This window comes from Cyprinodon tularosa, unplaced genomic scaffold (assembly GCF_016077235.1).
Source record: "Cyprinodon tularosa strain WSP-4 unplaced genomic scaffold, ASM1607723v1 ctg306, whole genome shotgun sequence".
Taxonomy (NCBI): Eukaryota; Metazoa; Chordata; class Actinopteri; order Cyprinodontiformes; family Cyprinodontidae; genus Cyprinodon; species Cyprinodon tularosa.
Window position 1 is genome coordinate 787527 of NW_024039015.1, and position 26486 is coordinate 814012.

Consider the following 26486-nt stretch of genomic DNA (forward strand, 5'->3'; position numbering starts at 1 on the left):
TATGACATAACACAAGGCAACTTATAGGAGTTGTCTTTAATGGGAATGAAGTTTCCACATGGTACCACGGTGTTGACCAGTCTACCATGCAGCTGAAGTCTGGATTTCCAATTCTTATAGAAATACTGTTTTAGCCTGTGCACGTTCACACGGTGAAACAGCATCGATGGTAGCAGTGTAAAGGAGTTTGCCTGAAGCTTCCTCTCTAAGTGTCTGCAAGCTGAGCTGAGCTGAGGTGTCTGGGTGGGACCAATGTGAGAAAAGCACAAAGCGCAGCACATTGAGCTAGTCAACAGAAATAATGCAGATTTAAAATAAGTTTATGAAGCATGATGGCAATTTTATAATATTTTTTTACACAAGGTGCTGATGCTGTCAGAAAATATAATCCACATTATATACAAGCAATAAATAAAAATTAAAAGTTTGATTTGAATTTATGACTTACTAAGGATGCACCATATATAGGCATTAATATCTGTAACAGCCAATGTTTATATTTAAGCAAATCGGTAATAAAACAACTCAATATTTATTTCCATGTAGTTGTTGTTTTTGTTTCAGAATTTCTTGAATTGTGGGAGTTTGCTGAAGCAGAGAAGCGAGATCAATATTGTAGTTGGTCTTTAATGTTTTCCAAAGGTTAGCGAAATATCTGTATGATGGTTGTCGGCCATAACAGCGACATCAGACCAGATTTTTGTATCAGAGGATCCCTAATTACAACAAATGATAGAATCAATGTTTGAATGAGGTAAAACGAGTGGCTTATACTTTTTAAATGTTTATTCACTCCCATAATAGAATATATTGGAAATCCCTGTCCCATAACGGGGAAATTCTGGTGTTTACAGCAGCAAAAAGGTTACAGAAAAAGATAGTCGCACAAATGTGGACCTTAGAAAAATGTATAAGAATAACATATTAGTGAAGAGTTAAAAGATAAACAATATAATACTGTACTTTAAAGTATTTTAACAATATAAAAAACATAATCGGGGAAACTTGGCTTACTACCACAATCCTCTTAATCAATAACCTAATTTTCAAGGAAAGCATAAACGTGTTTAATATAAGCTGGCTTAACTAGCTTTGCAGCTGTTTGGTCTATAATCAGTGAGATGTTAGGCAGTTGGATAGATTGCACAGCTGGAGCAGTTTAACAGCTACATAATTTCTCTATTTTATGTATTTATTTTTTAGTCTTTCTAACCATGTCCAGTGACTGTCTGTGTCTTGATCTGTGCTGTTTTTAATTTGTCTCCTTTGTATGACCTGTGTTTTAACACAGTTGTGCATAACATTTGAAAAGCCCTCTCCAGACTGCAAAACAGATCTGCCTATGGGTATCATCAATAAAGTCACCTTGAACTATAACTTTTTTGCATTGGAGTACAAACACATTACCAAGTTCACCTTCTATAGCTGAATTGGTAATTAATTTTCCTTCCAGAATATGTTTTATATATATTTTCCCCTTAAAATCTACAAGCAGTTACCCTGGATGTACACATTTTTCTCCAGTTCAGCTGGGTTGTCAGGATGTTCCGATACATCTGATAACCCAGAACACTTCTGTATAAAATATTAGTTTTGATCTGAAGCAAAGTGAAAGGGAAGCTCCTCTGATATATTTTAATCTGAGATTGTTTAAGTAAAGGGTAACCAATTAAAAATCAGCAGGGTCCGAATAAAGAAAATCATGCAACAATCTTTCAGTTTGGTATATAGACAATTTCCTGACTCACTTTTTTTTTTATAAAACACCTGAACTAACCGTTTGTTTTATTTTTCTGTCTTAATGAGAGCAGCTTTAGGCTTTAGTCTGCCCTGCAAGGCTTTAAACCTGGATTTGAAGGGCGACAAAGCCATTCTAAAGCACATATCAAGGTGCTCAGTTTGAGCCTGGATTGATATTTATTTTTGATTCTGTTCATGGTGGAGAATAGGGCTGGGTAAAAAAATCGATTTAATCGATTTTGAATCGATTCCTTTACATTTTTGCTGATTTGATGTCTAGGAAATGAGATTGATTCGTTTTATAGTGACGTGATTGACGTTCACATTCAAATGAGCAGGAAAGATGCTCTCAAGATTACTTCAAGCCAGACAGCTGCTAATATACCCAATAGGTTGATAGAAGACATTAACAAATCGGGGCTGACCAGCAAACACCCTGTAGTTGTTACAGACAACGCTGCACATATGGTTTGTGCAGTGAAGATAGTGTAGCTCATGCATGTCTGCTGTGTGACGTCTGCTCGCTCGAGTGAGGATTCACTTTTTCACTTTTCACAAACAAGGTTGCACTTTTGAGACAGTTTTGTTCACATCTCAAGTCAAGATTTACAAGTTTTCACTTGTAAATCTTGATAAAATACATGAGTATTTTGAAACACAGTTGAACCACTTTCATTATTATAAAAACAGATCGAATCGAAATTAATCGATTTAGAACTGAATGAATCAAAATCGAATCGATTCAGGACTTTGGCGAAAATACCCAGCCCTAGTGGAGAATCCTGCTTCACAGCAGCAGGGTGAGCCAAACATACTCAAAATGTGCAGGGTCATCTTTGAGCACACTTTTCTGTCACAAGGTTTCTCCACGCTTTCTCTGCTCTCTTGTTCTCATCTTCTTCTTTCCCATCAACAGCAGGCAAACCTGTGTGTCTAAAAGTAGCTAGCAGCAGCAGCTCATTGGCTAATTTGTATCACTTTTAGCCTCTGGAGGGCTTTACCGCGCAAGTGACGTTTAGACACTGTCGTTGGACAACATGCAATTATTTCTAAATGTTTTAAATCAGGTTGGGTCCAGATTAGCCAGCAGATGGTTCTGGATCTGGACCGCGGTCCGCTAATCCCTAACCTCTGGTCTAAGTCCTCCATATTGTTATCCAATTACAGCAAAAACAGGTCTTATTTTCTTCTTGGATGTTGTGAGAAATTTTGTAAAGCTGTTTAAAAACACAGGTCTCCTCTGTCCGTGTGTTGCATCACTAAATGTCTTCATTTTAAGTGTGACTGATTCACAAATTTGCCAGAGTTTGCTCATGATGCAATCTGTTGCTCCAACATTAAAGACTGGTTTGGTCTTAGGGGTATAGCTGTCTCAGCATTCTGAAATACACCCGTCTTCAATCTTATTATTAACCATATCTGCTATACTAATCTTTTTTTATGTTTACTGTTTAAGAGTAATTTATGGAATAGATTCAGCTCTAATTGTCAGCATATGTGCTCTTGTTTGTGTACCGTTTTTAATTTATCGTGGCTGTCATCTGTGTTGTCTGGCTACTTTGTTGACTCTGGCTGTAGTCAGTGTGTGATGACACAAAGCTACTGATGAAAATAACAACACAGTCCGACCTGAGCTTAGAATAGCTCAGGTCGGACAAAGCTACCCCCCCAACAGTGTCACCTTCTCTACGTGAAGACCTGAAAAGGTGAAACCATTCACCTGTCTGTGTTTGAAACATGTCCATCGGCAACCAGTACTCTGATTACATCTCAGAGGTTGATCTTAAAAAGCATCCTTTTCTCTTTTGTTCCTTGAAACCAACAGATTGGTTCAGGATTATAATCTCAAAACAAATAAAATCAGAAAAACAGATGGGGAACCCTTTAAGAACCCTTTAAATCAATGATGCTTATAATCTATCAAATAAGGCTGGTGGGGTGTTATTTAATTTAATATTGACATCTGTAAATTAGAGATGGCTCCAAGGCCAGTCTAATCAGCAGAGAAGTTAGTTATTTCTGAAACGCACACATACTAATGAGTCCCCTTTTCAGGCCAAATATAATCTACGTTTGGATTATTTATGTGTAGCTGAGGAGTCTGGGGAGTTTCTGAACTGTATTACAGACAAGTTAACCTAGATCTACCACTTACTACTTACTCTACTGCGAATAAGCCCAAATATGCACTTTACAGTTTATGAGCTTCTTAAGAAATCACTTAAAATAAGCTTTGTAGATTAGGATTAGCTGTTAAAAAAAAAAAAGTATCTTTACAAACTATAATGTTTATAAAGGGACATAAGTCCTTCCCATCTAGTTTATAAGTTATTTGGTTTTATTCCTGAGCGATGATGAATCTTTTGCAGTACTGTAGTGTGAAATTAAAAACTGTCCAAGAAATCTCAAATGCTACATACATTTCTTTAAGATAGTAGACACACGAGAGCAACATGGACGGTAGTCAGAGCGTAGTCAGTATTCTTTATTATTTCACTCGTTCATCCGTTCGGATCCTTTTCAGCAACGCAGTGCAACGTTTATCGAATGTAAACAGAATTGTTTTGGCTTTTTTGATCAGAAGCGTCTGTCGCGGTGTGTTGACTTGCATATGTTGCATTCAATAGACTCATGTCATTTTGCGGGTCAACCCAGGTCCGGTGTTCCCGAGGCGATTTTAAATGCTGGTTGTTTGCAGAGTCTTTTGACTCGGGTAGACGTGCGTCAGTGAGCTTTTCCCACTGCCACTAGAAACCGATTTTTCTTCATTTAAATAGATTTTTCGGCCGGTGTGAAAGGGGGATTAGAGTAAAAATATTTATATAGTTTTCTTCATTGTGAATGGTACCATTGGACTTACTGGTTGTTTACTTTTCACTGGTTGGAATAGTCTGGTTCCCAGGCAGCAGCCTATGCCTCAAATTATATATTTTTTTACCCAAATTGATTAAACAGTGGGCTGCTCAGTGGAGCAGTGGGTAGCACTGCTGCCTTGCCGCAAGAAGGTTGTGGGTTCGATTCCCGGCGCAGAGTCTTTCTGCATGGAGTTTGCATGTTCTCCCTGCATGTACTCCGGCTGCATGTACTAGATTCTCCTTAGGTGCGAGTGCGTGAATGGTTGTATGTCCTGTTTGTCCAGGGTACCCATTGACAGCTGGACATAGGCACCAGCACCCCTCGCGACCCCAATTGGGACAAGCGTGTCAGATAATGGATGGATGATTAGACAGTTGCAGTCCGGAGATGGATTGTTTTCTTAACTGAAACTTATTATAGTACAGACTTATGAATAGAGCATTACATCTGTACTCGCATCAGCTGATTTGTTTATGTATGTGCTGATTCACTTGTGTTTTTAGCAGTAATGCCTTGATATCACATTAAAACATTTTAGAATCAGTCAATCTTAAGTACAGGAGTGTCCTTGGTGTAAAACGTTTTAGTTCGCGATGAAATATTATGTCTTAAAAGGACTTTTAGACAAACGATAAAACATGGTAGCAAATCTGATCGATGGAAATAGTTGGGATGGATCACCAAGCCTCCGTTTTTGCCTTGGAAACAGCACACTATGAAAACTAAATCTAACTCAAGTCAATCTGTCCTGTTATGACACTGCTTTTATGAAGATTGATTGTCCTCCTCTGCTCTTATCCTTATCTGCAGTCACAACGCGTTCATCCGGGTTTATCTTTCTGTTCATCTTTTGTTTATCTAAGGATGACGTTCGGGAGACAAATAGCCTTTCTTTCATCACTTCATATATAATTTTATGACATATATTCTCTGAGCTTTGCAGACTCGCTGTTATTACCTTTTTACAGTTGGAAATTTGCAGTAGTCCTTTGTGCAGCATGTTGTATTTGTATTTAGGGTTGCCTGATTGCAGGAAAACATTTGTGTTAGAAGCCCAACGTGAAAGCATGCTCCTTGAACAGAAGAGCTACCTCTTTTGGTTGGGAGATTATGTGTCTTATCTCGTGATGTACAAACACTGCCTCATTTGAACCATACATATGATTGATGCCCACAATCTCCACTGGCACATTGCCCTGAAAGAAGAAATCATTTCAAAGGGTCTGTTTTCCCTTTTTTAATGCAAATTAACTGGTACCTCTAGTGATAATGGAAGTGCAGTTGCCTGTGACAATCTCATTCTGCCCTTTTCTAGTTTTTATTTTGCTCAACTTTGCCTCAGCTGGGGAAGACGGCACTGTAATATTCACATTTTAAAAATCCTCAGCCAATTCTAAAGGTAGATCGACCTGCTTGGTGCAATCCTCTGCATTTTTAATAACCTTATAGGTGTTACTCAATTTTAGTGGGTAAAAATGCTCACCCTAAAGAATCTCTGCTACTGAAAATATGCATTTTTTGACTAGCAAGAAGAGAAAAGTAATGATTTCTAAGCCTTAGAAAACTTACCAAACCTGGTTACCAAGTAATGTCAATTCAGAAATTGATTGTGAATTAACGTCAATGCTTTGCAGATGAATAATATTGTATGCATGTTTCTGCAGAATTCAGGCAGATCCCGTAAGATGATTCCAACCTGCAGAACAGCTGCAGATCTGTTAGGGTTATAAAAGGCCAACCTTGTCCATTCAGCTATTAATGAGTGTGTTTGAAGTCTGTAATGAGCTTCCTTTGGGATCTCAAAATGTATTTTCCGCTTGTGTCTGAATATATTTGAATAATTTGATTAGAGAAATCTGAGAAGAAATTTAAAAAAAGGCCTCAAGGATTTTTCCCAGTAAATTTTATTATGGCTGTTTGTTTGCCTCTCTGCTTTTAGGCTTCTGGAAGATGGCTTTGTGCCAGAATGCCAGCAGCTTTTGTGATCTGAGTCTTCTATTCATCATTTATTATGTAGCCCATAAAACCAGCCTGTCAGTACTGTGTTCGCCCTGAAGAAAATCTTTAAATGCCTGCGGTTGAATGTCTCAAACATCAGCACTCTTTAACAGTGGAATTGGAAATCCTCTTGAATCACACATTGCCTCCTTCTTTCCTTGCTGAAGTAGTGTTTTAGACTACATGTACTCTTGGAAAAGAAGACGCAGTGGAAATTCATGTAGCGTGTGGGCAGAGAGTTGGCTTTCTGCAGAATTGTAAATGTGAAGTGGGAAATGCTGCTCCTCTAGCTTTGAGCAAAAGGGGCAGCGACACCTAAAATTAGCCCATAATGAATCCATCCTCTAATCTTATTTCTATTTGTAGACCCCAGAGCCTCACTGTTTTTACATTTTTATTCCACAAGATAAAATTTAAGATTGAACATTACAATCTGGTTGGCAATATTTGTTTAAACTCTTACTGGTCAATATAGATTTTAGCCTCCTCTTTTTTTTTTAGAACTAAAAGCATTTTCCTGCCATGAGTTATCATTAAAGATTTACATCAGGAATGGGTTCAAAGAAAAAATGCCGCAGACAGGAGGCCTCTGATTGGTCAAATTTACATCCGCTCTACACTATGTATTTCCTGTTTGGTACCTTACCGCCTTGTTTTATTTCTGTGACCGCCATTGTGAAAAACGACTCGTGAAGTTGGACCAGATAGAAGAGCGAGGCGCAAGAACACCGGGACCCTTTTTCCATCTGGTTCCCCGCTCTTTTTCGCCCTCATGTCCCTCTGTTGTCGCGCAAACTTGCCCCCACTTCCTCACCACCTTCACCGTATCTAGACCCACAGCTAGTTACTGATTGTCCCTCTTGCGTTGTGGCGTGGAATAACATTGCGCAGACCACGCTTCAATATTGGGGATAAATCAAAAATATATGCAACAAGCTCACTGTGACACACTGCTGTGGGAGGATAACCAACGCTTCATAGCTCCTCTCTGCCACATTCAATGTGGCGATGATGTTGAAGTTCAAGTCAGCACCCAAAGAAGAGTCTATGTTTTAATCTCTATGGTCTTGTGTTTTTCCCAGTGAATTGGGATGCTTTTCTTAAATCTGAGAGTTCAATAAGGCTGTCGATATCTTCCAACTCCAGAGGCATATTTTACCAACAGATGGATAAAACTTGCAACATTGGTGTAAGACGTCCAGCTTCCCTGGTATTGACCCAATTTAGTTCCAGCAAAGATAATTTCTTCTGCCAATGATGGGTATAGAACAACTAAAACTTTGATATGAAAAGGGAACAGCATGACCCTTCAGTTTGGAACACCTCTTTGTCCTGAAAAAAAAGCTCACTTTGAATCTTTTCTTCCAGTAACATCTTCTACACAAGTTTTTTACTAGCTATCTTAGTAGCAGTCAGGCTTTCTTTTCTTGGTTAAAGTTCAGATTTAAGAATGTATCGTAACTAGAATTTAATCCCTTATAAAGACGATAGATTATTTAATGTGACACATTCTTCATGTAAGACATTCAAGGAGCAAAGCACGTTCATTTTTCAACACTGTCACAATTTATCTTGCATAAGACATAAATGCATACATAGCTTTAAGGGTGATGTCTACCTCATGATGCTAATGGGATACTGTGGACAACACCACACATCTTTCTGAGGCTAAAGTGGTAAATAAAGCCTTGTTGTTTGGTAAGAGTCATGCAGAGTCATGTCTGGTTTAGCTACCTAACAGGGTGCATCATCGTCATCAGATGGGACACAGTCAATAGCCGACAGATTCCAGGAGATTTTCTACCTCCTTTAGAGGTTTAAAGCTCCGTAAAACACCTCACGATGTCACACTGGTCAGAGGTGTCCAAAGTTTTAGCCACAGAGGTTAATGTAGTCACAGAATTAGTTTTCTTTTATGATGGAACAATAAAAAAAAAATAGATTTTATTGTACCAGGGTTTTTTTTGCCTGTACTCAGCTATAAAATAAAAGAAACATTTTTGTCAAGACAAAATAGTTGTTTTTACTGCAAAACATCATCGTGCAAACACAACACAGCTCAGTGTCAGGGTATGTCAGTGGAAGTTTACCATCTTATGTTCCATCAAGGTAAGTTATCAACAAAGAATGTGGCCAGTCAAAAGCAGAATGGTTTGCCCTCTATTTTAGGATGATTGTCTGCATCTTTTTTAAAAGACCAAAGCTTGGTGTGACTCCCTGGACAGCTTAAATAAATGTTGGTGCTATTTTAATATCGTAGTCAAGTGGTTGCACAAAATTAATCTAAGGGCTGTGAATGACCCCCAGAGCTTATCTAGATTATTATAAGCTTTTTTTTGCTGCATTCTTTGATGGACATTTGACAGATCATCATCTTGCGTCACACTTATCCCAAGCAGGGTTGCGTGGGGTGCTGGTGCCTATCTGACGTGGGATCATTATCTATGCGCTCTTTAAGTATTATCATTTCATTGGTTCTAGAGGCTAATTCCTTAATAATTTAATAGTAAGGTGTGGAAATGGAGATGCTGTTTTTTTATTGACTCATAATTTCACACCTCTTAAAATGAATTGCTTTTTACCTGAAATGGAGTGGAGATTTAAGGATGCTATTAGCAGCAAGTTGATCCTGCCGTTTGTGAGGTGATCTTTCCTTCATCTTAAGGCTGATTTATACTTAGAAACAAGGTTGTCTGAGTGTGTGTCACAGTGGATGCAAATATAAACCCCCACTTCCTCACCATTTCAATCGTATCTATACCTACGGCTGGTTCATGATTGGTCCTTTTGCGTTGCGGCATGGAATAACGCGCAGACCACCCTTCAATATTGGGCATAAATTAGGGCTGCAACAACGAATCGATAAAATCGATAAAAATAGACTTTTAAAAGCGTTGGCAACGAATTTCATCATCGATTAGTTGTGTCGCGCGATTATTGCGTCATCCGCCGCGCCGTCATCACTGCCTCTTGACTGAAAGAGGAAGAAAACAAAATATGGCAGCGCGAGTCAGCGCCGCAGGTGCAGTGTTGCCAACTCAGCGACTTTTCAGACCCCTCCAGTGACTATTTTTCAAAACAGCGACTAGCGACAAATCTGGCGACTTTTTTCGGTGTCACTGGCGGCTTTTGGAGACTCTTACGTGAAAGCATGTATCGTTCCTACTCTGCCGTGGGGCGCCTCCCCCACACCAACCGCGTTTTCCTGCAGGACTCCCTCTCAGCGCTGCAGTCAGACCCTCAGCGTCCAGACTGCAAATGAAGCGCGCATGCACCGGGATTGACGGCGCAAATTGATCACAATAATTAAAATAGCCTGCGCTTTGTAAAGCGAAAAAAGTGATAACATGCAACTTTTTTCAAAAGAAATTAACATGGCACGGAAGCACCATGTTTGTTTGGTTTTAAAGTGGGGAAACGTAACGTTAGTTTCTCAGGTAGCTCATCTGATGCTTTCCTTACCGTGTTAGTAGGTTACAGACAGTGATAAGGTTGGCTACTTATTTTACTTTTAATTTCATTTGAATTAGCTTAAGCAGCGTTTATATTTTCTTTATACCGTAAATAAATTAACTTGCAAATTATGAGGGCAAGGCTTTTAAAGTTTAAATCTTCTGGCAAAGATAAAGTAAAGAAGATCCTGCAATTTATGGAAGTAAAGCAGAATAAAATCCAGCAAGATCAGTAATATGTCAATTAATTATCTGCCACATTCCCATGTAAATATCTGTCTTTGGAGGATGTGTTTTTTAGCACCCCTAGTTCTCTCATTTTTATTCCAAATACAATTTATAATTTGAATCACAGGGCTATTTTTATCTCTATGGTTCAGTATTTTCTCAAGTAGCAACTTTAACTGCTATACTTTCCTGTCTTAAAAGGCAGAACTCTTCTAGTCTAAAAAAACTAATTTGTTGAAAAGGGGGGACCTATTTTTTGAACCCCTTAGGGGCTTTTAAAAACAAAAATGTCTTTTTTTGTGCTTTATGAAACAAAGTAGCCTATATTTTGTGGATGTACAGCTACATTTCTCATGTAAGTTTGCGTAGTTTTAACACAAACATTTATTTTTCATATAGCACCAGTACAGTTAATGAGCAACCTGTACTTGTGTGCTTGTTTGTTCTGTCTAAAATGTTTATTTTGGAATAAAGAGGTTAATATAAAAAATATTTTTTGTCCGATTCATCGATTAATCGAAAAAATAATCGTCCGATTCATCGATTTTTAAAATAATCGTTAGTTGCAGCCCTAGCATAAATCATAAATATCTGCAACAAGCTCACACCGACACACTGCTGCAGGAGTACAACCAGCCCTTTAGTCTTCAGGAGTTTCTGATAAAGTCAAAGTGTAATTGTTGTAAATGCACTGGAGAAATCAGAGAACATGGTTCTCACAGTACTGTCTGCCTTGTATCCATGCCAGTTGGGTGTTGAATCAACTGTGTGATGGCATCTTCAACTATTAACTCCACAGCGATGTGTAAACTGCAGGGAGTCCTGATAAATGCTGGTTTGGTTGCTCAGGTTGGTCATGATGTGGGATGTCAGGGCAACAGTTTAATCTTCCGGATTCTTCTTTTCTAATATTAGGCAGCTGCTATTTTCAGTTGGTGGACTACTCAAAAAAAATAGCAATCGAATATGAAGAGTATGAACTATTCCGGGAGAGCTTAAAGGCTAGAAATGTTCCCAGTTGATCATCGATTCTTTGTGCACAACCCTTTTGATTGCCACTGAAGTAAATTGTTTATTACAGAACAAATATTTTATTTTATTAGGACTGAGGTGTTTAAATAACAATGCACCGTGCTAACAGGGGTTAGAGGCAGAAAGTGTTTAAGCAATAGAAGAGAGAAGATGGTGGGCTCAGCTGTGTGTCTTTGCCTTTGATGGGCCCGCCTCTACCATCCTAGTTGTTTCAAGCTGGCGTTGCCTAGCTACATTAATGCAGAAGATGCAAGGGTTGGGATGGAGGAGAAAGAGCTAGGGTGGGTTTATATCCCTGTTGGGTGTATAATAAATGAATCCCTTCTTCCCCTCTTCTCAGATTTTTTGCATAGGTCATTTTGCTTCACTGTCCTCTTCTTGGTAGAAATAAACTTCCGAAGTCTGTTTAAGTTTTCTGTATTAGTGCAACACCACACTTCCGGTGGTTTATAGCTTCGGAGGTTAAGTGTGCAGAGGATCTAACAATGACCCTTGATTGATAAAATAACAATAATCTTGCAGTTTCTATGTCTTTGTAAAATAATCTCAATGTGCCCAGTTGGGGTTATCTGTATAGCTTTCAAGGTTTAAGAGATGTATGCAGGAAATAACTGACCAAGATTGTCGTTTTTCTTTTGTCTTTTTAAACATATACTTGAATCTGCCTCCTTATTTCCTCAGCATTTTGTGGGGGAGGGCTCCCTTTGCACAGCATTAGACTTTGCAGAAAAAAATGTTTTTCTTTTGCCTAAACTGCTGGGATCAAACATTTTTCTTTTTTTTTTTTTTAACATAATCTGAACGTCACTTCTCTACTCTACAACTATTGAAATATCTTTAAAAAAAAATGAGCAAAAGTCTGGTTTGCCTCCAATTTAAGCCGTTTCTGGTCACTGTCATAACCGGAAAAGCTGTATTTACAGCATAGATTCCTATATCTCCCATCTTCCTCCTGACGCTGTCACTATCTTGATCTTTTTTTTGAAAAAAACAAAACCAAAAAAAAAAAAAATGAAGTAATTCTAAAAAAAGGTTTAATGTAATTTTTCTGTTTAGATAATTGTTACAGATTTATAACTTTGATGCCTTCTAGTATGCTTTTTTATTTGTCTTTCAATACACGACAGTTATACAGGTTTTCATGCCAGCCCTTTTTTGTACTCGGAAGCAAATGTGTCTATTTATGTTAAATTGGCTTGTGTCTTCTAAATAATGATCTGTGTGGTAAATGAAACTGAACATGATGGTATTCACTCATTCAATTAGTGTGCCACTATCTAGTACTGGTCTACATTTGTCCTATTATTCCCAAAGTATCAGTAGAGTCTGATACTCTATTAGTAGAGGTGCTGTGTGGTTTGAAAACTGTGCTCCTGACAGCAGCACAGTGGCTGCACAGTTTGGACCCTTTATCTCAGGCACACATATAGGTCAGTCAAAAACCAGCAGTGGGTTGTCCTCTGTATTCTACAAATTTGTTTTTCTCAAACTCAAATTGGATCTTTCTCCAAACATTGAATTCACCAAAACACCTGAAAACGACCAGTTTACTTAATGATAACACTCTTCTAGTGTGGAAGTTTTCACTAAAAGAAGAAAGCTAAAAGTTACCATTAGGATGGTTATATAGGCTATGTTCACACTGCAGCCTGAAGTGACCCAAATCTTTTTTTTTTTTGGCCCATATGCGACCTGGATCTGATCTTTTCACGACTGTCTGAACAACACAGATCCGATTTTTTTTTTTTTTTCAATGCGACCCAGGCCACTTGGCTATGTGGTCCTGAATCCGATACGAATCTGATCTTTTCAAATGCAACCTGTGTCTGTGTCGCATTCATCCAACCTGAACGCCATTAATACTTGAAAAAGGTCTCTATTGGGGGTCTGGCTATGAAGAAGCGGCAAAAGAAAAACAACAATAATGGCAGACGATGGTGCGGAGAGCAGTATTTATGTTTAACCATCTTAAAAGGTTGTGTTTTTATGGTTGGGAAAGATCACTAGATGCGCTCCATCACTACCATTACATTATTGCGTCCTCTACTGCGCATGGGGGAAACTTGCGTTGTATGAATGCAGTTCACACAAGAGATCACATACAAGTTGCATATATTTGGAAATGTGAACGGCAACGCAAAAAAAATCGGATTTCACAGAAAATCGGAATTGAGCATCAAGGCCTGTAGTGTTTACGTAGCCATAAAGTCAGATAAAACATACTTTTTTTAAGTATTTTTTTTTTTATTACATATTATTTGCTGAAAATTTTGCCATTTACAGTATATGTTCCTTCCCCAAATCCACAAACTGCCCCTTTCCCTCCGCTCTTTGTTCAGTCTGCCTCCCTTACAATTTGTAACCACCACCCCTTGTGTTTCCTCATGATTTCCTGAAACAGAGGAAGTTGGGTGCTTTCGTCTCCCCGGGTCAGAGAAACGCCCCCAGTAGCAGCTATAGACAGAAACCCCTTTTGTCTGTAGATGTGGTCATTTTCCTGTGTAAATGTGATGCCGTCTGGAAGCTGGAGAAGACTTAATAAATCCTGGCTGCAGAAAATGAAAGAGTGCTCTTGCTGAGTGTGTGGATGTCACTAAGAAGACAGCATTAATGACCCACTTTCAGTTCTCCTTCAGCCCTCTTCACGTATTGTCTTCTTACACACCCATATTTATTCAGCATGGTGGGGGTTTATTCTGCTAACATCATAGCAGAGTTTATCCCTGTGCCTGTTACTGTGCCCTTTGAGGCTCTGTGAGTGGCTCTTCAGCTCCCAAACATTGAAGTTCAAACGAGTTAGGAGACAATGGCAGTGGTTTACATGTAACTTGCAGTACACTGACCTCAGACATGTTCTGTAGTCTGTTTAAAGGACGAGGTTAACTCAACAAGGCTCACAATTTGAACATACATCTCTCATTTTTCAGCAGAAACACATCTCTTATATTAGCTCCATCTCTTATTTTCTATATCCTCTTTTGTATTTTAATGCCAGTTTTAAAAGTCCATTGTTACTGGTCTTTTCATTTTCTTCTTTCTGCTCTCAACCTTATTTTACGCCTATTGTCAGGCTTTCTTTAGTTATCAATGTCTTGACTTGTCTTTTTCTGTTTTGTAAAGGTGTTGACCTTTTCTGACCCTTCCTGTTTTACTGACATTAACTAACTCTTCCTACCCCACCCTAAGGCTGCTTTCAGGTTTGCTGTAAATTCTTCAGTGTCAGAATGTGGTCATCAATGGCGACAGTAGTGGGTGCAGGAGTTTCCCCTACAATTCCCCAGCTCTGGCTTTTGGTGTCGTTGTGTCCTTGGGCACGACACTTCATCTGCATTTCCTACTAGGAGTGGAACGGTTCACAAAATCTACGGTTCGGTTCACGGTTTCGCGGTCACGGTTTTCGGTTCGGTATATGTTGATTGTTAGCCTGACATGTTGGTCGTGTTGCTGTTAGCATGAACAAAACGTGTTGCACAATGCTTGCACACTGTTGCACTTTTATCCACAACTTTCTTTCCGCCGTCAGCGTAGGTCACTCTAAATGCAAAGTGGTCCCATACAGCAGACCCATAAAGTGCTGCTGGCCCGTCTTCCAACTCCTGTTCTTTCCCACTCGCCATACCCACACAATTTTCCACAACAACCGATTTTTTTTTCTGCTACACCCGGCAACGCTGCTTCGCTTCTTCTTCTTGTTTACTACTGGTGGTTGGCTTTGGTCGCAGTACCGCCACCTTCTGCTCTGGAGTGTACACGCTTCACCTATGAGAAAAAGGAGCAGCACATGAACCGAACGCAACATACGTGAACCAGCCGAGACAGTCGAATTGAACGGTTCGGATGGTTTTCATAAACCGTTCCATCCTTATTTCCTACTGATGGTGGTCAGAGGAACTGGTGGCACCAGTTTACAGCAGCCTAGCTTCTGTCAGTGAGGGAGTGGCGGTTTGGGGCATAGAGCTTGGAATCCTGAGATTATGAGTTCGAAACCCACTCCCACAGACTGCCACTTTGAGTCTCTAAGCAAGACCCTTAACCCCACACTGCTCCCCGGGCGCCCCACAATGGCAGCCCACTGCTCCCCAAGGGGAAGGGTTAAATGCAGAGGTAAATTTCTCCAATGTGAGATCAATAAAGTTCAATTATAACATGATGAGCCCCAGGACAGCTTGTGGCTACAATTTAGTTTGCCACCATCAGTGTAAATTGCTTTGGTGAAGACCTCGACTTGGAAAAAGCGCTATAAAAGTACTGGCCGTTTACTGTTTTACCATCAACATTATGGCCTCCCATGGCCATTTAAGACTTTAAAATAGGTAATTCATGCCTTTTTTATGGTGAGTTGTCCAGTCATATTCAGAGAATCCAAAAAGTGTTTGATTGCATGTTAATTAAAATATTTCGAACATTTGTCACATGCAAATGATTGTTTTATGCCTCAGTATCGAGTTTAAGTAAAGCTTAACCAGCTAAGTGCTGTTCCCTTAAAACTAACAGAATATTCAAACCTTTCTAAAAGAATAACATGACTGGACATAGGCTGGATTAAATGCAACACTGAGAACTAACAGAACAAGTACAGATACAAGATATTTCCATTATCCCATACATGACTGTAAACTGGACGTTATGGATTTCTTTCACCAATAGCTTCCTCCTTGCCATTCTTTCTTGAAGACTGAATTTTAAAAACACGGCTAACTGTAGCTCACTCGATTTGCTAATCTTTATCTTTCTGACAGATTCTTTCACTGTGGGGGGACAATTCAGGTGGGACATCCTTGCTTACCATTGGGCTCTCAGCTAGCCCATCATTTAGCCTTAGATGGTTTCGGTAGCATGAGAGTTCTATCGTAGCATTTCCATTTTTAAGATTTGTATTTGTACAACAATGTTAAAAAAACATATATATTATTCCCTTTTCCCCCACAATCACAAGCTGTGTTGCAAATGGTAGGATTATGAGGTTGAGTAGTTACCTCTGCAGTTATTATGCGAACAGACCGATCATTGAATTGTTTTGCTCATCATGACACGATGACCTACCGGTATGTGGGTTCGTAGATATATCCTGCTGAAGGCTTTATTTTTGCCCTGCCAGCTCTGGTGCGATCAGTAGATCTATAACGTTCTGCTGTGTTTGCAGAATTTATCGATTTACAAACCGCTGTTTACACAGCAGAGCCATGATGCAGCACTCTGTCAGCTAAAAGGTTACCTTTCTGTTCAGTTCCCTACATTACAAGGGAGACAGTTTAACACTGAAGCCAATTTAAGAATTTAACAAAAAATATGAAACGATGGTTATCCTCTTACAGCGTGGTTTCATGTTTAATTAAAATGTATTTTGTTAGAATCTAAATTGTAAAATTATATATTTTTTTACTGAACCTTAAGATACTTTGATTCATTACCTCTTATTACACTGTTGTTTTTAATCAGATTCCAATGGTGCTAAGGTTTTGGAGCTAAAGTTTTCCTTATCTGTATTTCCAGATCTTCCCATGGATAATAACCCTTCGGATCATCCCCGGGCCAGCACCATCTTTCTAAGCAAGTCACAGACAGATGGTAAGTTCATGTTTGCTGTCAATACAATAATCTATTTGGAGCAGGTTAGTGTTGCAGAATGGAAGGAAAGTGTTTTCCATGTAGCACTCTGCTCGGATGCCCAAATAAAACCCAGTTTGGTCATTTCAAATTCAAGCATGAAATCTTTTAAGTCAGATAAATTAAAGCATGTTATACTTACTCACTTTGTCATTGCTAATGTGGAAATGAAAAGTGGAAAGTCTAATGCTGCGTTCACACCGGACGCAGCAGGTGCAGCGAGTTTACATACAAAGTCAATGGTTGACGCGCGTCAAGGCGCAGCAAAATGTCCCGCAGCGCGTTTTTGAGCAGCAGGCGCAGCGCGTCTGAGCAGCTGAAGCAGCGCGTCGGGAGCGTTCAAGCATCTGACGCACTGCAAACGCGCAGCAGCTCGAGATGGAAAAATTGAACTTTTGCTGCACGACGCGCCGCATCAACCAATCAGAGACGCTGATCTGGGAGCTGGCAGAGAGACAGACACATCGCTGATGATACAGAGCGATATGATCTCTCCTCTGAAACAGTTTATTGAGACCTAAATTAACTTAAAATGCAGAAATCTGCCGACAGAATATGTTCGCTTTTATTATCCTGGTGCCTGAAGTTTAGAAATATTTAGATGAAAAACACCTACCAACCGCCGCGGTGAACCGCGAGGAGGCGACCCGGCCAGAGGCTGCTGTTGAAGGGATTCCTACTGACAGCGCACCGCTGGTATGTGGGGGTTTTAGCGGCTCCGACAGAAATAATATTGGAAGGCAGGATGGAAATCTGAATAAACTGACTGCACTGATGAAGTTTTCAGGTGGATTTTCTCACTTAAAAACATATTAAATCTACTTTATTCCCACGGATCACAGCAAATATAGCTGCAAGGCAGAGAAAGGATAGTGTAGCTCCACCCAACGCGCGTCAGACCCACTTTTTCACCGCGCAGCCAGAGCAGCAAAGCTGCTTCAGCCGCGTGTCAGAACTAAACTGGTACAAGCAGCAAAAATGAAGCAGCAGACGCGATTTTGCTGCTCTTTCTGCGTCCGGTGTGAACGTAGCATTATAGTCGTGAAAAAACGGTAATTATTTGTTGTTTGACCTCCTGCACACCATATTAAAACAAAAGAAAGAAAAAAATGTTTTGAAAAAGCAGCAGGGAGGCGCAAGGGGAACGCTAAAGAGCCGCATGCGGCTCCGGAGCCGCGGGTTGCCGACCCCTGGTTTAAGGGATCAATTGAACTCAAGTGTTCCAAAGCAGGAAAGCATCGAAGGATATTAAATCTTCAAAATCGTGACTCCAGAATGTGTGCTAGATACTGTAATGTTCAGCTGTTTTTAGATTTTCTTCCAGTTCAAATACAGCCTCTTTACATCGATTAAGCATTTTAATGCTCTTTAATTCCTTTGACCCTGGAGGAAAGCCATTTGAGCCTTGCAGGTGGTTGCGTACAGCTTGGATTATTGATTCCTCATAATGTGGTTAAACTCCACACTCTGCTATTAGCCATGATTACACTGTGGTGGGAAAATTTGCTGGTTATTTTTCACACATTATGATTTAAGACTGCGCCATCTAGGCATAATACATGTATTATGTCTTTATTTACTCTTTTGGATATTTTTATGAATTTTTTTCTGTGCTTTTTCTGTTAAAACCGCATCCTTAATGAACAACCCCGTGACGACCTTGTTATACGTGATCTTATTTTGTACTTGCTTGTAAATTTCTATAATGAGTAGAAGCTTGAAGCCAACTTGGACTTTTGTTTTTCAGTTTTGATGCCCAACAAGAGAGGTAAGCGATTCAGAGGGCTGCTAAACGCTCTGCTTACTGTCTGTCTGGGCTTGCCTCTGAAGAGAGCGGCTCCTTCCTGGTGTCTAAACTCTGTACTGCCTTTATTTGGCCGGTGTTGTCTTTTTTTTTATTGTTTTTTATGAATTGTCATGCTATCAATGTGAATTTAGCTGTGTGTGTCTCAAGTTAAGATGCTGCTTTCATTTTCTGTGCATATTTCTTCTGCTGCACATGTTGGTCCATGAGTGAAACTGTATGTAGAGCGAGCAATGCTTCCAAAAGCTAGATCAAAACTGTAACCTCATTTCTTTTTGTAAAATATGTCAACTAATATGCATCTGAATGTTGCTTTTGGCTTCAAACCGGTGGCACTTCTCTGTGAAATAGGGCATTTCTTGCATCCCTAGTTATCAGGGATAAGGAGGAAACTAGGGGTAGAAATGTGAGGCACCTCAGTACTTTTTTGTTTTTAATTCTGCTCCCCCATCTGCTGCTGTTTGCTTTTGCTAGCAGTTATTTTCCTCCTTTAGAGCTTTCTAATTCAAGGCAAATATATGTACAGTATTTCTGTCTCCCGTTCACATTTCTTTACTAACGTCATGGCAACATTTGGATCTAAAAACACTGTCAGAGCTGACTCTTTAGATGAAAAGAAAAAAAAAAAAGGTTAAAATATATGAATTCATTCAAACTTATGATGACTAACTATGACTCACAAATCTGTATATGAATATAAAGCTGGTTCAGGCGCCAATAGATGAGCAATAACTTCTTACACTTTGCATGTGTACTTATGGCTGAAAATGTCCTTAAAAAAAACTGCGGAGAAAGCTCATTTCAGCCGCTTGTATCCGGGATCTCGTTCTTTCGTTCATGATCCAGATTTCATGACCATAGGTGAGGATAGGAACGTAGACCGACCGGTAAATTGAGAGCTTTGCCCAAAGCATTTAACATTTAAAAAATTATTTGCATAAAACAGCAAAACACTTAAAAAACAGCTCTCTGTGCAGAACCCTCAAGCTCCCGGGCCTCTGGTAGAGGACCCGAGCTTGGAGGAGAAAAAAAAGGGAGACCACCCATGGTGGGTGAGGAAGAGTTTTGTTTTTTATTATTAAAATATCATCAATATTGTCTGTACAGTTTGAACTAACATAAACAGCTGACCCCATTTATAGGTGTCACATGAGGTTGTGAAAAAGAGAGGAGATGCACAGATTTTAAAAGCAGATGAAATCATCAATGAAGTGAAGGCAAAATAAGCCATGAAATGATGTTAGAGGATTTTTAGGTGCAGTCGAATCAGATAAATATCCTAAAGAGCCGTATGTTACCATGACACTCTCATTCACTGTCAGTAAACCTCAATCGTTAGTCTGTAGAGGATTAAAACAGAAACTGATTCAGGAGTTTAGCTGTTAATTTAACCTGCTAAATACAGCTTGCTATACACACAAAATAAAAATAAAAAAGCTTTTGAAATCTTAACAAATATAGATCAATTCCCATTTGCAGTTTAAATCGAGGGCATTGTGGTAAATTTGTGAGTCTCTCTCTCTGTTGGGGTTATGTACTGCATTCATGCAGAGCTATAAGTTGACAGCTGTTTTCTTATCTTTGCAGTTCGAGAAAAGCGAAAAAGCCTTTACATCAACCATGTAAGTAAAACCAAAAAAAAAAAACACATTGGTTTGAATTTCTCTTTGAATTGTGAAAATTTATAATTTGACTATATTGTTTGTTTTGCAAGTTTACACACATTTCGGAAAGCAAGGTAAAAAAAAAAGACGACCATCCAGCTGTCTTGTATATGTCTGTTTCACAGATCCCACCACCATTTTAATCACATCATTTGATACCCTGTCCACGGTTTTGTTTGGTTTCTGTCTGTCATCTTATAGAAACTGAGATTTTATTTTTGGTGCAGTTCATCTTAAACTTTCTCCAAGCATAGATGCAATTTAGAGTTGATATTTTGAATTTTCTTTTATAATTACATAAGATCTGTTAAGGTGAACTATATTATAAGCCTACGAGCCTGAATAAAAATGTAATTTAAAAAATGTAAACAGGAAATTACATTTTTATTCTTCCTTAAAGATGGACTCCACTATGAATATAAATATTGCATGGAGATGTTAAAGCACTGAAAGGGACTTTCTGTTATGGCTGCACTTCCCTCTATCTGTGTTACAAGGCCATTATGTGCTCCTAGTATAGTAATAAAGATGTTGATCAATCTAAATGAATGTGTTTGTGTCTTTATACGTGCTGCAGCATCATTCAGGCCCACTGAGACGAAAATACAGCTCCTGTTCCACCATATTTCTGGATGACAGCACAGTCAGCCAGCCCAACCTCAAATACACCATCAAATGGTAATTAACCTTATCGCTAGAGCTATCCTCTCTTTAACTGAGAAATATCTGGTGATGTGTCCTTGTTTTAAGTTAATATCCTCTTATATTTGTCTTTTTTGTCTTGTACAGTGTAGCTCTGGCAATCTACTACCACATAAAAAACAGGTTTGGAAAGTATTTTACATTTTTCTACTTTTCTTAGACAGCTTTTTACAGCTTTCAGACCGTAAATGACACTTAGCAGTAAAATGAATATTTCCATTTCATAAAGTGCAGCAGTGATCAAATGTAAAGAGTGTGGTCAGGGTTTCCGCGGGTATTTCCGTTTACCCCAGAGAATGGGTCACCACATTTCTTCAGATGCGGGATGCAGTGGCTGTTTAAAAGAATGTAATGGGGAGTAGAAGCAGCTCACTTTCCTTTGTCAAAATGTTTACTAATAACCGTTCGCCATTCAGACAACGTCGCTTGCTCTTGCTAGTTTTTATTCAACGTCATGTCATTTGTCATTGAACTAGCTTTATGCTACGTTCAGACCGCAGGCAGCAAGAGCAGCAAAAACGCGTGTGCTGCTTCATTTTTGATGCTTGTACAAGTTTAGTTCTGACACGAGGCTGAATCATCTTTGATGCTCTGGCTGCAGGGTGGAAAAGGTGGGTCTGATGTGGTGGGCAGAGCTACCCTATCCTTTCTTTGCCTGTAACAATGGCAGCTATATTTGCAGTGATCAGTGGGTAAAAAGTAGTTTTGATATGTTTTGAAGTGAGAAAGTCCACATGAAACCTTAATCTGTGCAGTCAGTTCATCCAGATTAAAGGAATAGTACACCCAAAACATGATTAGCCTTCATTTTCTACTCACCCCCATGCTGAACAACACTCTGGAGTACTTTTTTGATATCTCAAATGCATCTGGAGATCTGGGAGGCTTCTTGCTGTCTGCTGACATTCAAATAATGGAGGTCTATGGTGCCCGAGGCAGAAAGGTCCATAAAAGTCCACAAAAAACGTGTCAATATTCCTCCATACTGCTCGTCCAATGTATTCCAAGTGTCCTGAGTGGGTAGCATCCAGAATTTACTCGAAACGAAGTCATTTAGAATGTTTTTAGAGCATAAACAGTAGTGTATCTTGTTTAAAAATAGCGCAAAGACTCATTTATTTAATTTATTTCTTTCAATCTCTTCCTCTTCTATGATAGTTTTCTTTAAGGTTTCATGGATTCAAAGTTTTCTAGCTCGAGTTGAAATATTCAAAGCAAGAATCTAGTAAAAATAAACTTTTCTATCTGAAGGATGAAAAAAGTGATAATGTAGCTTCAGAGATCAAATACTATGAAGAATGTGGAAGGAATATTATCTAAGGAGATGAAAGTAAGCTTGTATGTCCTGTAATTAATTAATTGCAGTTAATAATATTCTAATCGAATGACTTTGATCGACAAAGCAACCTTTTTAACGTTAAAGCTCTATTAGTTCCTAAATAAATGAATAAACACAAGAGAACAGCAACAGTAATATATATTTTTGTTTAATCCATTATTAAGGTAATCAGATTGTTTTAGTTATAATTTATAAAATCATTTAGCCTTTTTTAAGACACGTCTTTTATTCAACTTATTTGAAACAAATGAGTATTAATTATAACAGAATTTCTTCCATTAAATGTAGGTAAAAAAATATAGGAACAAGGCATCTATTACTGCTTTAAAGGAGATAAAGTTCTGTTTTAAAACGGATAACAAAGCTATGAGAGGAGAAAGCAATGTCTTTAACCTTTGCTACTCAACATACAGCATTTAGTGCAAATAAAATATATACACTGCTGAAGCTATGTTGTCTCTTTAAGCTTGTTACAAAACAAACACTCCATGTTGCAATCTGTTTCACCAGATAGTTGATCAGTTTTTCCAGACATGGACTTATTTATTGAATTGCGCTGCTTAAGGTGACTGCATGTTGGAATAGATCTGCCAGCTTGACTGATATTCTTCTTTACATCCTTTAGTTTCTCTGTTTTCTGATTTATTTTTTCTGGGGTTTTTTTTTTTTTTTTTTTTTTGGCTTTTGGTCTTGAATGCTGTGAAACTGAAAGGATTTTTACTGATTTTCTTCCTTTTTGGATACTTTTTATGATGTGTAACTAGGGGTGTAAATCACACCCATCATAGCGATTCGATTCACTATCAATTTCCCGACCCAACGATTCGATTATTTTCGATACTCAAGAATACACCACGATTCGATTCGATTCGTTTAATTGGGTCATTTTTTTCTTTCTTTTTTTACACCTTACTGGCTAGCTGACCGCAGACAGGAGGCCAGCTTGTTTTGTTTTTATGACCGAAACTGCAGAAAACAACTTTGACCCGCTAGAAGAGCGTGGTTCGCGAGAACGCTGGGACCATTTTTCCACCTGGATCTCCGCTTTTTTTGGCCCTCATGTCCCTCCGTCGCCGGACTAAACTCGCCCCCACTTCTTCGCCGCCTAGGCCGTATCTAGACCCACAGCGTGTAGCACAGACCACGCTTCAATATTGAGCAAAAATCAAAAATGTCTGCATCAAGCTCACTGTAACAAACTGCTGTAAGAGTATAACAAGGAAGCGAGGTAGGAGGGCAAAATAGGTTTAGCGCCACCGCAGCACGGGAGGGAGAATTACGTCCAGGAGCAAATGGATAAAAATAGACCGGAGGAAAAATAAAACATGAATCGATTCTCTTGCGGACGTATCGATGCATCGGATCGTCGGCTTTTGGATCGATGCATCGATACAAAACGATTATTATTATTGACAATATGATTATTGTAAATGGAAATCTCGTAGAAAACCAACTTTTTATGCATTGGACCAGAACGTTACCATTAAAGATCTCAATCAACTGGCGAGTTTTAAGTTCTATTTCTTAACCTCTTACACCCTAAGGGGGTATAAATAAATTTCTGCCTGACAAAAACACACAAAAGTAAATCACTTATAGCCTCACAGCTATTAGATTTAAGAAGAAACTTTTGGTACCTCTGTAAAGGTAAGATGTCATAGAATGGTTTTCTGGTGTCAGCACCATTGTAGTTTTGACCCTGCCTGAAATATTAGGGACAAAATACAAAATATTTAGCATTTTTTGAACCTCGCCAAAATTTTCTTTGAAATAAACATTGCAAAACACTACCAAAATATTATTTATAGCATAAAAAAGTAGTACAGACTTTCAAATCTAAATGTTGTGTAAAAATATACCAAATTTGGACTCAATCAGATGAATCATATTTATTTTAGAATGGTATTAGTGAGAAATTTCTTAGGCGGAGGGGCCATTTTGGCACATTTATCCAAAAATGTCACCAAACTGTGCCAAATGTGTTTTTTACATCAATACTGGGGGTTTGTTAAAATCACGACGTCACGTAGCAGCTGGACCCACCGGTGGGTCCGTAGGGTTCTAGGGGTTAACCTGATGTTTATTCTCTTTTTCTCGTTCCAGGGATGTCGACGGACGAATGTTGTTAGACATTTTTGATGAGAAGCTGCATCCTCTCACGGTATGGCCTCAGCTGCAGACAAACTTCAATTTGGTGCAAACCATTGAGCTGTCAAGATCTATCAGCAAGACAAGCTGCAAATGAATATAAATGAATGAAATATTCAGATCCAGCTGGATCAGTTTCCATCTGATTTATTCCTTAAAAATCCAATGCCACTTTTAAAAGGTGTCTTTTCCATTAAAAAATAATCCCAATGAAAAAAACAGATGAGATGCATAAAGGTTGTTTTTAGACTTAGATTTTATTTGACATTTTGTTTACACATGTGTAAAAGAAAAATAAATTTCGTTTGGAACAGCTCTCTGGACAATTTCATCGTTTTTAAAAGTGCAGCCATGACCTTTTATAGTACTTAACTTTTTTTTTTCTTTTTGCAGAAGTCTGAGGTTCCTGCTGATTATGACAAATACGACCCTGAGCAGAAGCAGATCTACCGCTTCGTCAGGACGCTTTTCAGCGCTGCACAGCTCACCGCTGAGTGTGCTATTGTCACTCTGGTTGGTATATTAATGTGTTTCAGTGAGCCAGAATGTGTGCCGACACCAGGAGGAGTTGTAGCTTTCCAAGTCTGATTAAACAACATCATGTGCTGCCATTTATTCTGGTTTCTCTATTCCTGGACCTCCAACTAAAATACTATTTTTCATTTTTTCACAATTGATAAATTGATAAATTTCCCTCGTATCTGACCAGAAACACCTCCTGCTACACTTCAACAATGAACTAGCGGCATTAGTGTCTCTGGAGACCTGGATTTTTTTGGGGTCTATACAACTGTTTAGGGATGGGGGATGAAAGTGGGGGGCCTGTTGTTCCACACCACAGATGCTTAAATGTGTGAACAGTGCCTTTGTTTCTAAGAATAACTGCCATTATAACTCTGGCATCAGTTATCTGACTGCCAGTATCTTTTTCAATCCATGTGGCTGTTCAGAAGAAGTGCGGCTGACGTATGGTCTGCTTCCTCCCTGCCGTCACAGTAAAACCTGCCAGGCTGCAGATGATTGGCTGCTGCTTAGTCCAGCGGAAAGCTTAGAGATGAGAACACAGAGAGAAGCTGTGGATGCTTTCTGCGTGTTGTTATCATTACTCTGTTGGGAAGGAGATTGAACGGTTAATTAAAAGATGGAAAAGAAAGAAAACAAGAGAATCCACAGCTTAGATCTTTAGAAGTGCAGATCAAATACAGGCCATTGATTGACTTTATTGATCTCACAGTGGAGATATTTACTTGAGCCGACGTAACGGGCTGCTGAACGTGCAGAAAATAACATACATATGATAAATAGAGACTAGCTGTGTGTAATTTAAGAATAAATCTTTCCGTAAACGTTTCAAACTGTATAAACCAAGGAACACGATTAGTTGTATACTCCACAAAGATGGCCTTTATGAGAAAAAGGTAATCATGTATGTCTGTCTGCTTTAACCACCTGGCCAGGAGGTAATGAGTAAAGCAACAGTTACCTAACTGGAGGAGCTGCAGTGGTGAAAGCTATCGATGAGTTAGAATGGCCTAGTCAAAGTACACACTGACATACACTGGAAAAAAATCTAAATCTAGATAAGTCATTATTTCTTAAAATAAGAGAATTTTTTTTTTAATTAAGAAGCTAAAAGAGAATTTTGCCAATGGACCAAGACAATGTAGATTTAAAATAAGAAAACACAATTTTCTCTTATTTTAAGAGTAAAAATACTCATTCCATTGGCAAACTACCCCATTTACCTACTCAAATTAAGGGTAAATACACTTAATTTACAAAATTTTAACTTATTTCTATATCGTTTTTCCAGTGTAATATCTGTGTCAAGATCTTAAATTGAGCTTTTTTTGCAAATTAATATGAGACAAATCTTTATTTTTGTTAGTCTAGTAGATTGTACACTCAAAAATTTA

The 26486-nt window shown here is 38.8% G+C and overlaps 1 protein-coding gene across 4 annotated transcripts in view; it reads left to right on the forward strand.

Moving 5' to 3' along the window:
* Positions 1-26486, forward strand: part of ccny (cyclin Y) — a 40342-nt gene that overhangs the window by 4894 nt on the left and 8962 nt on the right. The window contains exons 2-9 of one of the 4 annotated variants that reach the window (XM_038292026.1): positions 16800-16874; positions 18661-18681; positions 20305-20339; positions 20432-20455; positions 20959-21059; positions 21171-21206; positions 24526-24583; positions 24964-25083. In XM_038292026.1, the coding sequence (XP_038147954.1) occupies positions 16800-16874; positions 18661-18681; positions 20305-20339; positions 20432-20455; positions 20959-21059; positions 21171-21206; positions 24526-24583; positions 24964-25083 (470 nt within the window). The remainder of the gene's footprint in view (positions 1-16799; positions 16875-18660; positions 18682-20304; positions 20340-20431; positions 20456-20958; positions 21060-21170; positions 21207-24525; positions 24584-24963; positions 25084-26486) is intronic. The other 3 variants (XM_038292028.1, XM_038292027.1, XM_038292029.1) reach the window with 3 other exon arrangements.